The sequence below is a fragment of the Pelobates fuscus genome, chromosome 5 (assembly GCF_036172605.1).
Source record: "Pelobates fuscus isolate aPelFus1 chromosome 5, aPelFus1.pri, whole genome shotgun sequence".
NCBI lineage: Eukaryota > Metazoa > Chordata > Amphibia > Anura > Pelobatidae > Pelobates > Pelobates fuscus.
This window is the reverse complement of record NC_086321.1, coordinates 378,371,694-378,391,342: the sequence shown is the minus strand read 5'-3', so window position 1 is coordinate 378,391,342 and position 19,649 is coordinate 378,371,694. Positions and strand designations below refer to the sequence as shown.

The 19,649-nt window shown below is 44.8% G+C and overlaps 1 protein-coding gene across 4 annotated transcripts in view; it reads right to left on the bottom strand.

The window, feature by feature from the left end:
* The window catches only part of GAA (alpha glucosidase), a 111,462-nt gene that overhangs the window by 21,657 nt on the left and 70,156 nt on the right, over positions 1 to 19,649 (bottom strand). For all 4 annotated transcript variants that reach the window (XM_063456269.1, XM_063456271.1, XM_063456270.1 and 1 more), the window contains exons 13-17: positions 8,431 to 8,564; positions 8,188 to 8,339; positions 6,582 to 6,730; positions 6,357 to 6,498; positions 2,401 to 2,499 (exon numbers count right to left, since the gene is read on the bottom strand). In XM_063456269.1, the coding sequence (XP_063312339.1) occupies positions 2,401 to 2,499; positions 6,357 to 6,498; positions 6,582 to 6,730; positions 8,188 to 8,339; positions 8,431 to 8,564 (676 nt within the window). The remainder of the gene's footprint in view (positions 1 to 2,400; positions 2,500 to 6,356; positions 6,499 to 6,581; positions 6,731 to 8,187; positions 8,340 to 8,430; positions 8,565 to 19,649) is intronic.

Genomic DNA, 19,649 nt, shown 5'->3' with positions numbered 1-19,649 from the left:
GAGCATAGTAGGGGGGGGGGGGGGGAGGACAGGGGCTGAGGAAAGGTGGACAGGGGCTGAGAATGCCTTAAGTAAAGGTTTTATCAGAAGGTCCTCCTTTCCTGCTGGGGCTGGTTTCTTTTTCGTTGCCAAAAAGGAGGGTGACCTAAGGCCATGTATAGACTACAGGGGTCTGAACAATATAACGATTAAAAACGCCTACCCTATTCCCCTCACCACTGAGTTGTTTGATTGTGTTAAAGGTTCTAAGTACTTCACTAAATTAGACCTCAGGGGGGCTTATAACCTTGTCCGTATAAAGGAGAATGACGAGTGGAATACAGCGTTCAATACGCGTAGTGGGCATTACGAATATCTGGTCATGCCTTTTGGACTGTGTAATGCTCCTGCTGTGTTTCAGGACCTCATAAATGATGTCCTTAGGGATCTATTGCATGTCTGTGCCGTGGTGTACCTTGACGACATACTTGTATATTCTCCTGATTTGAAGTCACATCATAATCATGTTAGGATGGTGCTTAAAAAGTTACTACAGAACGGACTTTAATGTAAGTTAGAAATGTTTGTTCGATCAGACCTCTGTGCAATTCCTAGGATATATAATTTCTGAACATGGTTTCAGTATGGATCCTGCTAAATTGGAAGCCATACTGTCCTGGCCACTTCCCCAAGGACTTAAGGCTATCCAGCGTTTTATAGGATTTGCTAACTATTATAGGAAATTTATAAAAAAACTTTTCACCACTTATCTCCCCTATAACGAAGCTGACTAAAAAAGGTCTACACCCTAGGGTTTGGACTCCTGAAGCCCTTAAGGCCTTCGAAACTCTCAAAAAGGCATTTGCCTCTGCTCCAGTGCTACACCACCCTAATCCTTCTCTTCCCTTTCTTATGGAAGTAGACGCTTCTGAATCGGGTGTGGGAGCAGTTCTGTCACAGAGGTTATCGTATGACGAATCCCTCCATCCCTGTTGTTACTTTTCAAAAAGGTTGTCTGATCCAGAAAAGAATTACAGGGAACTATTAGCTATTGTGTTAGCTTTTAAGGAATGGAGGTACTTATTAGAGGGTTCTAGACACAAAATTATGGTTATAACAGATCATAAGAACCTCTCCTATATAGCTGATGCTAGAAGGTTGTCCGCCCGGCAGGCTAGATGGTCTCTATTTCTTTCGCGCCTCCAATACGTTATTACCTATAGACCTGGTTGCCGTAATGCCAAAGCTGACGCTATCTCTCGACAGTATGAACCTTTAGAATTTGTTAACCCGACTCCTGAACCTATTGTACCTGCGTCTCAGATAATAGCTGCTACCCGTTTGGTTGTTTTGTCTCCTTTCCTTGATAATATTAAGACATACCAAACCCAAGCACCCCCTGAGACGCCTGTTGGTAAACTATACGTTAAAGTAAATGACAGAAAAAAGTTGTTAACTTTATTTCACACCGCCAAAACTACTGGTCATCCGGGGGTTACGAAGACTTATAAGGGCCTCCTTCAACAGTTCTGGTGGCCTTTACTTAAGCAAGACGTAGTGGATTTTGTACAGGCTTGTCGGGTCTGTACGCAGTGTAAGTCTCCTAATGTGAGACCCCAGGGTCTACTGATGCCTCTATCTGTACCCAAGAAACCATGGACCCACTTATCCATGGATTTTATTGTAGACCTTTCTCCTTCTGATGGTCAGACAGTGATATTGACTGTGACGGATAGGTTCTCTAAAATGGCGCACTTTATTCCGCTTAAGAAACTGTCTTCTGCGATTCAGCTTGCTCAGGTGTTTGCCAAGGAAGTGTTCCGCTTGCATGGGGTACCTCAGGATATCGTATCTGACAGGGGCCCTCAATTTGTCTCTCGGTTTTGGAGGGGCTTTTGTGCTGAGATGGGGGTCTCCTTGTCGTTCACTTCCTCCTATCACTCGCAATCTAATGGTGCAGCCGAACGTGCTAATCAGTCTGTGGAATTGTATTTGCGCTGCTTCACTAATGCGCACCAGGACTCGCCTCCTTCCGTGGGCTGAATTTGCCAGGAATACGGTGTCTCATTCGTCTACTGGCTTAAGTCCTTTTGAGGTTGCTTATGGATTTCAGCCTTCTGTCCTTCCCGGTGCGTTCTCCGACAAGGGAATGCCCGCCCGTGTCAAGTAATCTTAAGCAGACACCCGGGAATCATGGGCTTAGCATTGCCCCTTCATATTATCCTCGGTGTTTAAAATGCAATATAGCTGTCAGTTCTTGAATGACTCAAATATCACTACAAGTAAGACTTACTTGCACAAATATTTTTTGACATGCTAGGATAGGCGGCAGTCTTTGCACTCAGGGGTTGTTGCGATTATATTTTGGCCTTGTGTTGCCGCTAGAAAAGACCCATTACTTTCCCCTCACCAACTGCTTACCTGTGTAGGTAAGATACAGCCCCCTCGCACGTGGACATTAATTTCATCCAGCGGGGCTGGGAGGACAATCCACTGACCCTGACTTCGAATTCTTTTACCCTGTAGGATAGAGAAATGTAGAGATCTATCAGAAGAAATCTTGTGTTCTTGAAAATAGATCACAAGATTAATAGAATACAAACACACATGATATACTATGTAATAGTATCAAGACCATGGATTTTGGTGCAGCGCCATCTGTTGGTAAAAAAAAGTGGTTATGTACATTAAGTCTGATTTGCATATATTTGCATCTGTTTGAAATACAGACAAAATGCTCTGGGATTTACATTTTATAAGTGTCACTGACGCTCCCTTGTATGGCAGTTTTTTTGTTTTTTTTGTACCTTTATGTTTTATTATATATTTATGTTTTATGTACTTTTTTTAATACCTTGCCATAAGTTAAATGTAGCACTGTTGAAGGTAGGTCTTGGTTTGAAATTAAAGAAATTATCCAGTTCCTATTGGAACATTGTCTAGGTGTGCTTGTGTCCAGGAGACCAGTCTCAGAATCAAAGCCCCATCTTCTGGCTGCTTTGCACCTTGATGTTAGGGACCAACTACAGATTTGTAAGAACTCTGTATACAAGACCTGGACTCGGAGCCTAAAAAAAGTCTTTATAAAGACGATGGGCAGAGAGATGGATTCCTGCCAGAGTGAACAAAGCGAGCAGAGAGATTGATTCCTGCCTAGAGAATGGCTGAGTTGCAGAGGAGGAACTAACAACATAGCGGGACAGGTCTGGGTTCAAACCAGGGACCAGACATACCCTGTACCTGTTACATTATGTATATATATTGAGTATAAACAGGGCCGGCCTTAGGGGTGTGCGAGCTGTGCGGCCGCACAGGGCGCCATGGAGCAGGGGGCGCCGTGCGGCCGCACAGCCGGCCGGGATTTAAAAAAAAAAAAATAATAATTTTTTTTTTTTTTTTTTTAAATTTGCAGCGGGGGCGGAGCTTACCGTGCGGCGGGGGCGGAGCTAAAAGCGCCGGAAAACTGCTGCAGGGGAAGCAGGAAGGAGTCCCTGCTTCCCCACCAAACAGTCACCAGGAGCTGCACTGCCTCCACAATGAGTGATTGTCAGGTGAGTGTGACTCTCTGCCTGTGTGTATTACTGTCTATGTGTGTGTATGACTGTCTGCCTCTGTGTGTGTATGACTGTCTGCCTGTGTGTATTACTGTCTGTGTGTGTGTGTGTATGACTGTCTGTGTGTGTGTGTGTATGACTGTCTGTGTGCGTGTGTGTATGACTGTCTGTGTGTCTGTGTGTATGACTGTCTGCCTCTGTGTGTGTATGACTGTCTGCCTGTGTGTGTCTGTGTGTATGACTGTCTGCCTGTGTGTATTACTGTCTGTGTGTGTGTGTGTATGACTGTCTGTGTGTGTGTGTGTATGACTGTCTGTGTGCGTGTGTGTATGACTGTCTGTGTGTCTGTGTGTATGACTGTCTGCCTCTGTGTGTGTATGACTGTCTGCCTGTGTGTGTCTGTGTGTATGACTGTCTGCCTGTGTGTGTCTGTGTGTATGACTGTCTGCCTCTGTGTGTGTATTACTGTCTGTGTGTGTGTGTATATGACTGTCTGCCTCTGTGTGTCTGTGTGTATGACTGTCTGCCTGCATAGGCGTGCGCACGGGGTGTGCCGGGTGTGCCTGGGCACACCCTAATCCCCGCAGCACGCCTATGTATTGAGACCGGCAGGGGAGATCTCAGGATCTCCGCTGTCGGCTCATGCAGAGCCGGCGCTATCCTAGCGCCGGCTCTGCTCTCAGCCTTCCTCCCCACCGACCCACAGGCAGGGAGGGAGGCAGGAGAGGACCGGCGGAGCTCTTGCCAGCAGCTCCGCCGGGTTCCTCTCGCGAGATTTGAGCGTTGCCGCAGCAACGCTCAAATCTCGCGAGAGTGAACTCTAGCCCCGCAGGGTAGAGTTCACTCTCCACTGGACCACCAGGGATGGCGGTAGCATGGTCCCCCCTCCCTACATAAGGTAACAAGGGAGGGGAGATATTAACTAAACGGCACCTCACCTCACCTCCACTGGACCACCAGGGAAGGCAGCAGGAACAAGAATCCCCCCTCCCTACATAAGGTAAGAAGGGAGGGGGGATATTAAGTCATGTACCCCCACCTCCACCCCCCACAATCACCCACACACATACAGCACACACACCCACACACACAGCACCTTCACACATACAGTACCCTCACACAGCACACACACACATACAGCACCTTCACACATACAGCACCCTCACACAGCACCTTCACACATACAGCACCTTCACACATACAGCACCTTCACACATACAGCACACACACAGCACCTACACACACACACAGGACCTACACACATACAGCACTCACACATACAGCACCCACACACACAGCACCTATACACATACAGCACCCACACACACATACAGCACCCACACACACATACAGCACCCACACACATACAGCACCCTCACACAGCGCACACACATACAGCACCCACACACACAGCACCTACACACATACAGCACCCTCACACAGCGCACACACACACATACAGCACCTTCACACATACAGCACACACATACAGCACCCACACAAACAGCACCTACACACACACACAGGACCTACACACATACAGCACTCACACACACAGCACCTATACACACAGCACCTATACACATACAGCACACACACACACATACAGCACCCACACACACATACAGCACCCACACACACATACAGCACCCACACACATACAGCACCCTCACACAGCGCAAACACACACATACAGCACCCACACACACAGCACCTACACACATACAGCACCCTCACACAGCGCACACACACACATACAGCACCTACACACATACAGCACCCACACACACAGCACCCCCACACACACAGCACACATACAGCACCCACACACACAGCACCCCCACACACAGCACACATACAGCACCCACACACATACAGCATACAACACACACACAGCGCCCTTACACACACACACACATACACAGCGCCCTTACACACACACACACACACAGCAGTGTGTGTGTGTGTGTGTGTAAATAAATATATATATATATATATATACACACATACATATACACGCGGCGTGTGTTTGTGCTTTAGGGTGCACACCCTAATGCAATAGGCTGCGCACGCCTGTGTGTCTGTGTGTATGACTGTCTGCGTGTGTGTGTGTGTGTGTATGACTGTCTGCCTCTGTGTGTGTCTGTGTGTATGACTGTGTGTGTGTCTGTGTGTATTACTGTCTGCCTCTGTGTGTGTCTGTGTGTATTACTGTCTGTATGACTGTATGACTGACTGCCTCTGTGTGTGTCTGTGTGTATTACTGTCTGTGTCTGTGTGTATGACTGACTGTCTGCCTTTGTGTGTCTGTGTGTGTGTGTGTGTGTGTATGACTGTATGCCTGTGTGTGTGTGTGTGTGTGTGTGTGTGTATGGCCGTCTGACTCTGTGTGTGTGTGTGTGTCACATACAACCAATACACGCATATCACACACTGTTAATACACCCATTACAAATATCACACATAGCATACATATCACACACAGTCATCACACCTACTATCACATACACAGACAACACAAACATTACAGCATACATGGATGACGGGGGGGTGGGGGGGGCGCTGTGAAGATTTTTCGCACAGGGCGTCTAAATGCCTAAGGCCGGCCCTGAGTATAAATTAAATGATTAAGGGAAAGAGAAAAAGTAGAGCAGATTACAAGAGAGAAAGAAAAGCAAGAAAAGGAAATCCTAGGACCTTATATAATGTTTCTCAACCCATCCAAACCATGTGTTAATTTGCTTAATGTGTCCTCAACAATTGAATACAAGACAGATTAGAAATAAAATTAACCAGGTGGATAAAGTGTATAGACAAACTCACTGTGCCTTGGTTGTACCATATTCCAGCAGGAAAATATCCGTTCACTTCGCTCTTGCCTTCCTCCAGGACAGGGGTGATGAGCAGAGCTTCTCCCCAAAGGAACTGCCGGTCGATTGTCCATGTGTTTGGATCAGAAGGAAACCTGGATGTGGAAAAGAAAAACATAGATCAGGATCCAGCAACCAATGTGACTGAGGTTTGGACCTTATTGATCCCAGAACTTACTCCATGAAAAGTGCTCGTACAACTGTCTCTCCTGTGCTATGAGCTTTATGAAACAGTGTGTAGAGATATGGAAGAAGAGAGTATCTAGTGAACAGGGCCGTCTTCATGGCATGTTGAGCGCGTTCACTGAAAACATATGGCTCCTGTGGCTGGGAGAAGAAAAAGCACAGATATAGGTATGATCTTGAGGAATATACAACCAGAAAATAACTTCTAGACCTTGGGTTGTCAAGAATTATGTGACCCGGCTACATCTGGATCTCTTTCTCCAGCAGAGGTTTTATAAAAACAAAGGTTGCCACATGGAGCTATCAAACAGGAATATCACAAATTAGATTAAAGGCGACACATGTATTATTGACAAAAAAAAAAAGAGAGTTAAAATCAGAAGGATAATTACACCTGTCATAATGTTGGAGGGGGTGTATGACCACCTGAATACAAGTAAAGGGAAGATGTGCTCATTTTAAGGCAGAAATGGCCAAATATTATTTTATATGATCTTCAGGTCAATCAGTATAATATGTAATTTGACTTGGACAGTAAACTGCACAGATAGAAGGCAATCAATGAGTTGGTCCTAATAAGACGTGTGAGGTGGAGCCCAAATTTCAATGCTATTTATTATGTATCCTTGATCATATTTCAACCAGATGAATGAGAAGTCTCAAAGTTTCAAAACCAACTGTATTCAAAAAAATTGATATCCAATAAGTTTAATGTATCAACTGTGAGGCATTGGTTTCTGAGCTAAACCTCCACCTCTGGAGTTCAGATTTGGTAAATTAGGACAGGGAATTAGTTGGCCAGACTCAGCAAGATAGAGTTGGACAAGTCAGTTTGAGCATATCCGCTGTGTGGCCAGCATGTCATACCTTCTCCCCCTTCCAGGTATCCACTGAAGCTCCTAGGCACTCTCTTCCATTCCACGCAGGACATGATAATGTTGGACAATGATGCTGAACACTTCACCCTGGTTCCCTTTTATTCTTATTGCGATCCTCGTCTTGTGTGGGTGCCTTACTATGCTCGCACAACACTAGTAGCATTTGTTTTTGTGTCACATGTAATGCAAGCCAATCAGAGGCCACAGGGTCCTATAAGTAGCCTGTGTGACCTCTCATCCTTGCCCTGTCTTGGTTGCTAATAGCCTGAGAGTACATTCCTTGATTATCTGCATTTCTAGTATTTGACTTTTCTTTGTACACGTTTTTATTTTATAGTATAGTATCCCTGACCCTTGTCTTTGCTTTGCATGTTTATCCGTCTTTCTCCAATCCTGATCTAGGTTTGTATTTGATTATTCTGTATCATATACTTTCTTCATGCATTAAGCACGGCCACTCTCAGGTTTGGTAATAAGTCCACCCTCTCTATAACCTGCCTCATTCTTTGTGTTTTGGGGTGTCTATCCTTGACACAGCAGAACTCAAGATGCCCACTCAACACTGGTAGGATTAGAAAGAGGAAGAATCTAACAATTCCCATCTTGTCTTTGAAGAAAATGGATTACTGGCTCCAAAATTAAATTTTCTTGCCTCATTTTGAACAGAGGAATATCTGGAAATGGAGATCATCGCTCTGTATAATTTGTCCTCATCGTTACCTTGGCTTCAATAGTATTGTGGTTTCTCATGAATGGGTAGAAGGCTCCAAGTTGGCTCCATCGCACACAGAGCTCCTCTGTGACATTTCCCACAAATCCACATAGATCTGCTCCCACCAAGGGGACCCCATACATATTAAACAGAATAATGGCTGTGGAGGAAATGGAGTAATGTTACCCATAGGATTAAAGCAAGCTTATAGCATCATCAGTGTACCAATATCATTACTAAGGATTACCCACCTGGCACCGTGTGATATAGCTGGTCCCAGGTGCTCTCCACATCTCCCGTCCAGTGACCGCCGTAATGGCCATGACTAGCAAATGTTGAGCGAGAGATAATGAAAGGACGTTTCTTTCGAACACTCACCAGGGCACTGGGATGAAAATTAAAATGGTTTTACGAAAGGTTTACTAATAATGCTGACAAAACATGTTTCAAACAGCAAGATATGGATAGTATACCTTGCAGGAGAATGACAGCTACATGCATATCCCTACCAACAGGAAGCATTACAATTGTCCCCAAGCGTCCGTCATTACCTGCGGCCAATGAAACAATCTTGGGCCAATTAAACGAGATCTTCAGATCTTCCCAACTGACCCAAAAATGTCCCCCATGGCTGGGCCCACCTCACCTGTCACTCTGATCTCATAAGGTTATATGTCAAATTTCAAAGTGAAAATTACCTAAAAAATTTATTATTATTATCATTTTTTATTAATTCCAGCTTCTCAAGAAAACATGTGCCATACATAATCTAAAACATACACATGGCGAAATACACATATTGCCCTGTTTTTCCAAAGGAACAAAACACAGAATCATATTTCTAAGTATCCTAAAAATTAAATGATAAAACAGATAAAAAGATATAAAGATAATTTAAAGTTACACCAACCGTATATCTACAAAAAGTGTCTACAGGTTGAACATTCATCTCATTTCCTGTTGCCCTAACTTCACCTCTCCAGTTTCTAGAAATGATTTCACAAGCTATGATGAAACTCAGGTTATTTGGGTTCTTATCATGTATTGCGTTAAAACATTAAAATGGGCGGGGGGGGGGGGGGCAGGGGAAAAGCTTATCAAATCCTCTTTTAACATTTCTAAGATGTAAGTTATGGAATGCATGATTTTATAACTTTTTCCTGAGATGTAGCTCACAAATTCCTTTCCCACTACAAGACAAACAATCCCCACATTAAAAACTTCCCTTAAAGTATTCCCTAACTAATACCCGTTCCCTATGACTTTTTTGGAAGTAACTTTACACTAATTTAGTAATTTGTCTTTAATGCTAGATACACCTCTATAGACCACCATCGGGTTTATCAGGTCATGCCTTCTAGAATAGGATGTTCAGATAAAATTAACCCATACTTATTTATAATTCTTCTACATTTGTTATTATTCCCAGAATGATTAACTGTCAAAATATGGTTATGTCTCTCACTTTACCTTTTCCACTTCCCTTTGATTTTTGCTACGATATATCCCCCAGTTACAGTTTCAATCTCTCTATACGCTGGTTTTAAAACCTTCATATCCTATGTCTTATCCACAAAGCCTCTAAGTATTTTGTATTCGTGGGACCTAGACACGTGAGGTTGGCAGACGGGCATTAGCTCCAGTGGCCGTTGGAGTAACTAAATGACCTCCATTTGTTTAAATATACATAGGGATTAAGGAGAGAGCGCAGGTAATTTTTTTTCCTTTGGTTTTTACTATATGTATTGGAGCTGATGTGTACTGTGGTCGTTACTGCCGCCCAGGAGTGATGGGAGTGAGCGCAGGACTTTTCTTTTTGTAGTGGGTCCTAAACACATCCTCTTCTGAACAATTCCTCTTGATATTTAGGAGTTGACCCTTTGGTATATTGCCCACCCATCGTTTATAGAGGCAGCCGTCATAGAATATGTCTATGCATTTTGTTGTTTTTTTGCACAGCACACTTTTTATGGGGTTGTAAATTGGGGGTTGTTTGCACAGATATTGTGTGGAGTTATTGCAGCTGATTCCGAACTAAAATCACTGATCAAATAATTGTTTCTATTAAGCACCTTGCACGGTTTATGTTTTATTTTTTTAATGTGTAACACGTCAAACAGTATTAGTTAGAAATACATGAAATTAATGTATTTATTTTCTGCAAAATCTGCCTTATCATGGTGCCCAAAGCTGTGCCCACATTTCATCCAGTGATGAAGAACAGACAATTTCTCTGTTGTGGTGAGACAGATATTATTATTTCTATTCATAATGTTTGTGCATATTCAGCTAATTTCATTAATCGCTAGGGAGATGTTCAAGACCTCAACTAAACGTATACGGGGTGGGTGGTACAGGCAGAAGCCTAATGCCCACAAGGATCTTCTAATTAGAACCATTGTTTTATTTTATTCTTTATTAAGTGTTCTTGCATAGCAAGACCACTTAATGTTATCTCACATATATATTATTATTATTATTCTTATTATAGCCAAATTTACCACCCTAACTCCTCCCACAGTTTTTACACTACATAGACAGTAATATATCGAAACGTGCGGATTGTTCCCGATTGGTGTGCTATTACTTTGTGGAACGGTTCGCGGAATATCGTCATTCTTGTGGCGAAATTGGTCCCATAGGAATGAATGGCAAAATGTTCAAAACTAGAGTGGGAGCTGAAAAACCAGGACATGATTTCTAAACTGACATCACTCCCTCATTTTTGTAGCGTTACTCACCTTTCCCAGGGGCCGGCCGCGGTCCTCTCTTCAAGCCGCGCGCGGTCCTGCGGCTGCACGAGCCGCGCGCGGCTCATCCGACGCTTCAGACAGGAAGGCGGGCAGTGACCGCGAGATGCGGTCACATGTCCCGCCTGAATCCAAGAGCGCGCCGCGAGTCTCGGGCGCGCTTTTAAAGGGACAGTGGGAGTTTAAATTGCCAAAAGGCTCCCATTGGCCCCTGTCATCCCACACACCCCATACACTTACCTTTTGGGGGCGTGGAAGTGACAGGAGCCAATCACATTAGTTTTGAACCTATATATACTTACCTTTTTCCCTTAGTTCCTTGCCCTATCGTGGTTTCTGCTACAGTTCCCTTTAGTGCTTGTTGTGTTCAGTTGTGTTCCTCCGTACTTGACCTTGGCTTTGTATTCTGACTTCGTTTTCGCTTTATCCTTGTCTGTTCTGTTTGCCGGCTTGCTGTTTCCTGTGTACCAGACCCCGGCTTGTCCTCGTTTACGCTGTCTCTTTGCGCCCTTGACCTCGGATTGTTCCTGACTCTGTACTTCACCTATATACGTCGAGTCCGGCCATTCTAAGGTCCGGTAGACGTATCTTTCCTCTGTTCTGCCTTCTGTTTAGCTGGATCCTGCGTGTAGGGGTATATTCTCGTTACATTACGATAGGGCCATGGACCCCGCAGATTTAGCTCAACAGATGGCGTCTCATGAGGCTAGATTTGTAGAGCAGGATCACCGAATGGATCAGATAGCCCAGGCTCTTCAGACGCTCTTAGCTAGAACCATTCCAGCAACCACACCTAACCCTCCTACACCCCTTCTTTCTGAAGTATCGACTGTGCCTAATGCTACAGCCCATTTAACACCTCCTCCTAGGTATGGAGGGGATTCTAAGACATGCAGAGGGTTCATTAACCAAATAGAGTTTCACTTCGAGATGTATCCACGTTCATTTCCCACAGAGAGGTCTAAGGTTGGGTTCTTTATGCACCAACTTACCGACAAAGCACTTGAGTGGGCGAATCCTATTTGGGAAGCTAATGGACCTATGGTGCATGACTTTCACAGTTTTCTTACAGCATTTCGCAGAACTTTTGACACTATGAAAAGGTCTAAAAATGCCGCAAGAGCATTAATGAGAGTTAAACAGGGTTCTAGGTCTGTGGCTGATTACGCTATACAGTTTCGTACTCTTGCCTCACAGGTCGATTGGACCAACAATGGGTTAACTACTGCCTTCATGGAAGGCTTATCAGACTCTATATTGGATGAGGTAGCAGCTAAGGAGCTTCCTGTTGCTTTAGAGGACCTTATTGACTACCTCATTGATATAGATAATAGGATTCGTGACAGGCTCTATACCAAGAACAGAAATAGACGTTTTGTTACACCTATTTACCCCAGAGTTAATACACCGGAGAGTGTTAAAGTATCTGAAGAGGAACCTATGCAATTAGGGGTTGCCAAACTCTCTGATAATGAAAAATTACATAGGAGAAGGGAGGGACTCTGCCTATATTGTGGTAGGAGAGACCATATGGTAAAGGAATGTCCTTTGCTCCCGGAAAACTCTCGCACCTAAGACCTTATAGGGGACTGGCCTTGGGTGTGATTTCTAAGTCTCCTACATTGCCTCCTAACCGACTGCTTCTCCCTGTTTCTTTACATATGGGAGAGAGTTGTATAGTTGAAAATATATACGCCTTGGTTGACTCTGGGGCAGCCGAGAATTTTATAGACTCTGGTTTTGTAAAGAAAAACAACATCCCCATCAGGGAGAAGGAGATACCCTTGGCCGTTGAGGCCATAGATGGTAGACCATTGATATCTCCAGTTGTTACTCATGAGACTGCACCGTTACACATGTACACAGGGGTTTTACACTATGAAACCATTCGGTTCCAGGTTATCACCTCTCCCTCTTCACAGTTAGTGTTAGGGTATCCATGGTTACGTGCCCCCAATCCCATTTTTGACTGGGAGACAGGGCAGATAAAATCATGGAGTGAGGCCTGCCATGGGTCATGTACTATTGAAGTCACGCCTGTGAATTCTATTAATGTTCCTACCACTCCTCCTTTGTCTACGGCTATACCCTCTCAGTATTTATCTTTAAAGACTGTCTTTGATAAAAGAGAGGCTGACAAATTACCGCCTCACAGACCCTACGATTGTGCTATTGACTTGTTGCCTGGCACTATACCTCCAAAGGGCAGGGTGTACCCCTTATCGGTTCAATAAAACCGTGTCATGGAGGAATATATTAAAGAATCATTAGACAAGGGATTTATTAGGAGATCCTCTTCTCCGGCTGGAGCGGGGTTCTTCTTTGTATCGAAGAAAGAAGGTGATTTAAGACCTTGCATTGATTATAGAGGTCTTAATAAAATCACCATCAAAAATGCTTACCCTATACAATTAATAACAGAATTGTTTGACAGGCTCAAACATGCTACGGTATTCACCAAATTAGATCTTAGAGGAGCATACAATTTGATACGTATAAAAAAGGACCACGAATGGAAGACAGCCTTCAACACTAGGTCAGGTCATTATGAGTATACCGTCATGCCATTTGGGCTTTGCAATGCCCCAGCAGTATTCCAAGAATTTATTAATGATGTCTTAAGAGACTTTATTCACTCATTTGTTATTGTGTACTTGGACGACATTTTAATATATTCTACTGACTTACACACTCATCACAGACATGTTACGACCGTTCTGAAGACCCTTCTTGCTAATGGTCTTTATTGTAAATTAGAAAAATGTCTATTCGACCAATCCGAAGTCCAGTTTTTGGGGTATTTGATTTCCGCTAAAGGTTTTCGTATGGATCCCCGGAAGCTCGCTGCTGTCATAGAATGGCCTCTGCCGCAAGGTCTAAAAGCCATCCAGCGTTTTCTGGGTTTCTCTAATTATTATAGACGTTTTATCAAAGGTTTGTCGTCTATTGTAGCACCTATTACTCGTATGACAAAAAAGGATGGCAATACTCGTGTCTGGTCTACCGAGGCACTTCAAGCTTTTGACTTCCTTAAGACTACGTTCGCCTCTGCACCTATTTTACAGCATCCTGTCCCCTCATTGCCCTATATACTTGAAGTTGATGCTTCAGATATCGGGGTAGGTGCTGTTTTATCTCAAAGAGAGTCTCCTGAAAAGCCATTGCATCCTTGTGGCTTCTTTTCTAAACAAATGTCCAAAGCAGAGAAGAATTATGATGTGGGTAATCGCGAACTCCTTGCTATCATTTTAGCACTCAAAGAATGGAGACATTTGTTAGAAGGCACTAAGGATCCCATCCTCATATTTACGGATCATAAGAACCTGTCCTACCTTAGCGAAGCTAAAAGATTGTCTTCCAGGCAGGCTAGGTGGTCACTGTTCTTGTCCCATTTCAATTATATAATCACCTATAGGCCAGGTGATCGGAACACTAAAGCGGACGCTCTGTCCAGATAGTTTGAAACTATTGACAAACAGGAGATTGATGTTACTCCTGTCATTCCCCCAGACAGGATAATAGCAACTACTGTATTATCTATTTCCTCGTCCCTCTTGCAGGCCATACAAGCGAAACAAGCATGGCACCTAGCGAGAGGCCTAATGATAAATTGTTCGTTGACGTTCCCGAGAGACGGGATATTCTGTCACTATATCACGATACTAAGACTGCTGGACATCCTGGTATTTCAAAAACAGTGTCAGCTGTTTCTCGGTATTTTTGGTGGGATTCCTTACGAAAGGATGTCACTGACTATATAAGTGCTTGTACTACTTGTGCCTGTATGAAATCCTCTCGTAGAGTTCCTTGTGGGCTGTTGCATCCGTTACCCGTTCCCGAGAGACCTTGGTCCAACCTATCTATGGATTTTATTGTTGAATTACCCCCTTCGAATGGTAACACAGTCGTCCTGATGATAGCTGACCGGTTTTCCAAAATGGCTCACTTTGTGTCTCTTTGCAAGTTGCCCACATCCAAGGAACTGGCCCTTATCTTCGCTAAGTATTTCGGTTACATGGTATTCCCTTATCTATTGTGTCCGATAGGGGTAGCCAATTTATTTCCAGGTTCTGGAAAGCCTTTTGTACAGAAATGGGTATTTCTCGCTCGTTTTCTTCCGCTTACCATCCCCAGTCTAATGGAGCTGCTGAACGTGCCAACCAGTCTCTGGAGCAGTACCTCCGTTGTTTTGTGTCTCACCATCAGGACAATTGGTCTGACCTGCTTCCTTGGGCTGAATTTGCTCGGAATAACGCCACTCATGATTCTTCCGGCAAAAGCCCTTTTTACGTCGTCTATGGCCAGCATCCTGTTGTTCTCCCGGCTGCATTCTCCTCACAGGGCATGCCAGTTCTGGATGAGCATTTGGCTGGTTTGCGTAATTCTTGGGAGCAGGTTCAGCGTTCTTTGGTTGACTCTGCTGCTCGCCAGAAGGCTCAGGCTGACAAGCATCGCAGAGCGGCTCCTTCCTATGTTGTGGGGGACAGAGTTTTGCTTTCCACGCGGAATATTCGCCTCCGGGTGCCTTCTATGAAATTGGCTCCCCGCTTCATTGGTCCTTATCGTATTATACATAAGGTTAATCCCGTTTCTTATGCCTTGGGTCTGCCTAAGAATCTGCGCATACCTAATGTTTTTCACACCTCGTTGTTGAAGCCTTACGTGCGCAACCGCTATACCCGGCATGCTCCTCCTCCTCCTCCTGTCTCTGTGGAGGGTCATGAGGAATTCGAAGTGTCTGCTGTTCTTGACTCTCGTTTCCTTAGGGGTCGGCTTCAGTACTTGGTACATTGGAATGGTTATGGGCCTGAGGAGCGCAGTTGGATTTCTGCTGATGCTGTTCATGCTCCCCGCCTTGTGCGTTCTTTCCATTCACGTTTTCCTGCCCGACCTAGTCCTGCCCGCCCGGAGGGCGTGTCCTCAGGGGGGGGTACTGTAGCGTTGCTCACCTTTCCCAGGGGCCGGCCGCGGTCCTCTCTTCAAGCCGCGCGCGGTCCTGCAGCTGCACGAGCCGCGCGCGGCTCATCCGACGCTTCAGACAGGAAGGCGGGCAGTGACCGCGAGATGCGGTCACATGTCCCGCCTGAATCTAAGAGCGCGCCGCGAGTCTCGGGCGCGCTCTTAAAGAGACAGTGGGAGCCTAAATTGCCAAAAGGCTCCCATTGGCCCCTGTCATCCCACACACCCCATACACTTACCTTTTGGGGGTGTGGAAGTGACAGGAGCCAATCACATTAGTTTTGAACCTATATATACTTACCCTTTTCCCTTAGTTCCTTGCCCTATCGTGGTTTCTGCTACAGTTCCCTTTAGTGCTTGTTGTGTTCAGTTGTGTTCCTCCGTACTTGACCTTGGCTTTGTATTCTGACTTCGTTTTCGCTTTATCCTTGTCTGTTCTGTTTGCCGGCTTGCTGTTTCCTGTGTACCAGACCCCGGCTTGTCCTCGTTTACGCTGTCTCTTTGTGCCCTTGACCTCGGATTGTTCCTGACTCTGTACTTCACCTATATACGTCGAGTCCGGCCATTCTAAGGTCCGGTAGACGTATCTTTCCTCTGTTCTGCCTTCTGTTTAGCTGGATCCTGCGTGTAGGGGTATATTCTCGTTACAATTTTTAAGCCCACCTACACAAATCTTATATCAAAACGTTCAGCTATCCCTGCTGCCACTAAAAATGTCCACGGCTAAGCCATAGTCCTGATAGTTTTCACAATATGACCATTTGTTTGCAACTCACACCGCCCATTGACATTCATTGAAACTCCAGCCAGCTTAAACTTGAAGGGCAATTTCTAAACTGCGACTGTGCCTTTATTTTTAATACTTCAGAGACATACTAAGGCATCAGAATGTAGGTATGGGTCTTGTGATTCTCACAATATAAAGCTCTTCGCTGTAGAATGTATAGTTTTTAAAATACAACCGATTGAATATGGCAACCGCCAAAATACTCTGACCTGTGCCAGGCTGCAGCAGCAAGTGATGTCATAGACAGGGCCTTTTGCACCTGCTAATGTTTTTATAACTGTATGTTTTAATGTAACTGTGAAGCACTTTGGGCAACAACATTGCAATTAAATGTGCTATATAAACTGGTGGAGGCAAGAACACTTCACACAATTTCCCCAGAAATTGTAGCTTTTCTAATATTGTTTTTGTTCTTTAAACTTCACGTTCGTGCATTTTTTCACGCATGCTAGAGACCCATGTTCATTCAGACACCAATACAGTAGAAGATAGTCTGTGCGTCAACAGTATTTTCATGACGCCATATTCCTGAACGATCTAATTAAGTTTCACCTCAGGCAGAAACTTTACCCTAGGCGATTTTATGATTGACACATTCCACATTAAAATCTGCCTGTTCTTTGGCTCTAGATAATGTATTCACAGCTGCAGTTCTAAAATATTATTTAAAGATATTCTTTGGTTTGATGTTTTGTAAACAAGTAGGATGAAAGGAGGGTCCATGGCGTCAATGGTTTTGGGCAGATCACTAATGCACAGTTTCAGAATCTAGAATCTAGCCACACAAGGTCAGCAAAGCCTCTAAGTTCTCCTATTAATAACCTCTAAGTTCTCAGAATCAGTAACAAAACTGTAAACTATGGGAAAATCACCCCGAAAATAACTTGTGCTAAAAATGTAACTCTCTAGGCAGATACTGCTACCGGCCTGAGAACAAACCAGGTAAAGTTTTTCTGTAGAGCTCGGGTATCGTACCGCAGATATATGCCATGTTCTTCATTTCATTGTTGTTTTTTAACAGAAGGTATTCCGATCCGTAAGTTTTTTCGGGTACAGTTAAATTTTTCCCCACGAGAAGTACATCACTTTATTTCCCTGTGTGCGTCAGGCACTGACATTGTGGTGAAAGTGACCTCGCCGCTGGGTTCTGGAGGGGCCTGATTGCTCGCCTTTTGCCCCAAGATTATGGACCTGTGGTGTATGGCCCTTTAAAACTGTTATTGGGGCATATTGACACTTTTGGGAACTGAGCCCCTTTAAGACTGTGTCCCAGACCTTTAAAATACTTGGTTCGTGGCTTTTTCCTATTTGGTTCGGTAAATGGGGCTTACTGAACCAATTACTGCATAGGCGGACCACACAGAAGTGAAAGTGTGCAGCTAATTTACCTCCCAGGCTGGCGGTTAACCGCAGGTTAATTGCCAACTGCTCGATGGCCTTTGTTCGTGCAGTCGAACACGTGGCGGCAGCCATCTTTGTTAGGCGAACGCGGTCAGCGGTGTGTGCAGCCAAATTCATGGAACTAAAATCGGCTACACATTTTTACGAACACCGCTGACCCCTACCTTCTTCTACACTTAGACACTGCGGCTGAAAATGATTCGAATGCACAGTGAGACTAAGCTATTTGCACGAACGGGACTTAGTCATTTTTCTGAGTGAAATTGACTGACCGCACAGCCCAAATCTATGGAACTGATTTGGGCAGGAAAGCATGCTTGTGGTCGGTCAAGAAGGACTTCCAACTAACTTTTTTTTTTTTATTCTTTATTTTTGGTGCATGTTGCATAGTACATAACATTCGTAGTTGCCACTTCCATGTGGTCAAGTATTCACAGTTAAACTACTGACATGGCATTCAATAATTTTGTTTTAGTTGGTCTGTGTGGTTTTAACGGGGTGACCTATGTGTTTGTGTTATATCTCCATAGCGAGTGTGTCTCTGTTAGGAGTTCTGAATGAAGCTTGCCTGTGGGTATGCACACTATATTAGTTTGCGGTATGCCATGGAGGTGTTGCTCCTTCATGATGCCCTATGTGTCTACTGTGGTAGTCTCCTGTCTGGGGAGCAAGTCGTACTGCTTTGGCTATGGTTGTGTGGGGTTGTTGGACACCTTTGGAGGTTTGTCCCATGCTTCAAAGGTCGGTGTGTAAATGGTGTCCCGCGTGTGCCCCTGTGGTTTCTACCCCTGTAACCTGAGGTATTGGGGGGGGGGGGTGCGTTAGAACGTGTCCTGACATGTATACCGGACCTGTGTATCCGGGTTCCGGGTCAGTAGAGGCTCTGACGCCCCACTGTGATTGTGTGAGTGGAGCGTACCAGCAGGTGTTAACATAAAAAGAACTGAGACAATAAACGGTTAAATGAACATTGGTAGAATAAAATGAGTTTGTTTAACTTATAAGTCCCAGCAGCATTGGCTTGCAACAATAAGCAATGTGTGATGCCTTTGGGGCTCTGCGGTCGTTAGTGTCCCCTCAGGTGGTGGGGCCCTGTTTCCTTCTCTGCACTAGCGTGGTTGACTTGGCACCCGTTCCGGGTTGGGGGTGAGATATTCCCGGTGCTGGAGTTCCGGTGGTGGGTATGCCCAGAGCTGTCAGCAGGGCTGGTTCGTCTGCCGGGGCAGTAGCTTTGTAGGATTGTCCGTCTTTAGTGACCCACAGGGTGTTTGGAGTTGCCCACCTATAGGTCAGGTTTTCCGCCTGTAATGTCCCTGTGAGAGGTTGCATGCTCTTGCGCCATTTTAAAGTAGCCCTGCTCAAGTCCTGAAAGAAGGATATATGGCTGTTTTCAAAGCAATATGGGGATTTCCCCTTAAGCGCTGCTGTTAGGCCTAGTTTATCGGCAACTGTTTGGCACCTGAGGATGATGTCTCTTGGTGCTGTGGCTGGGGCTTTAGGGGATTTAGCTATCCTATACACCCCGTCAAACACAAAGTACTTAGCTTGTTTCGCCGGTAGAAGGGATGCCACC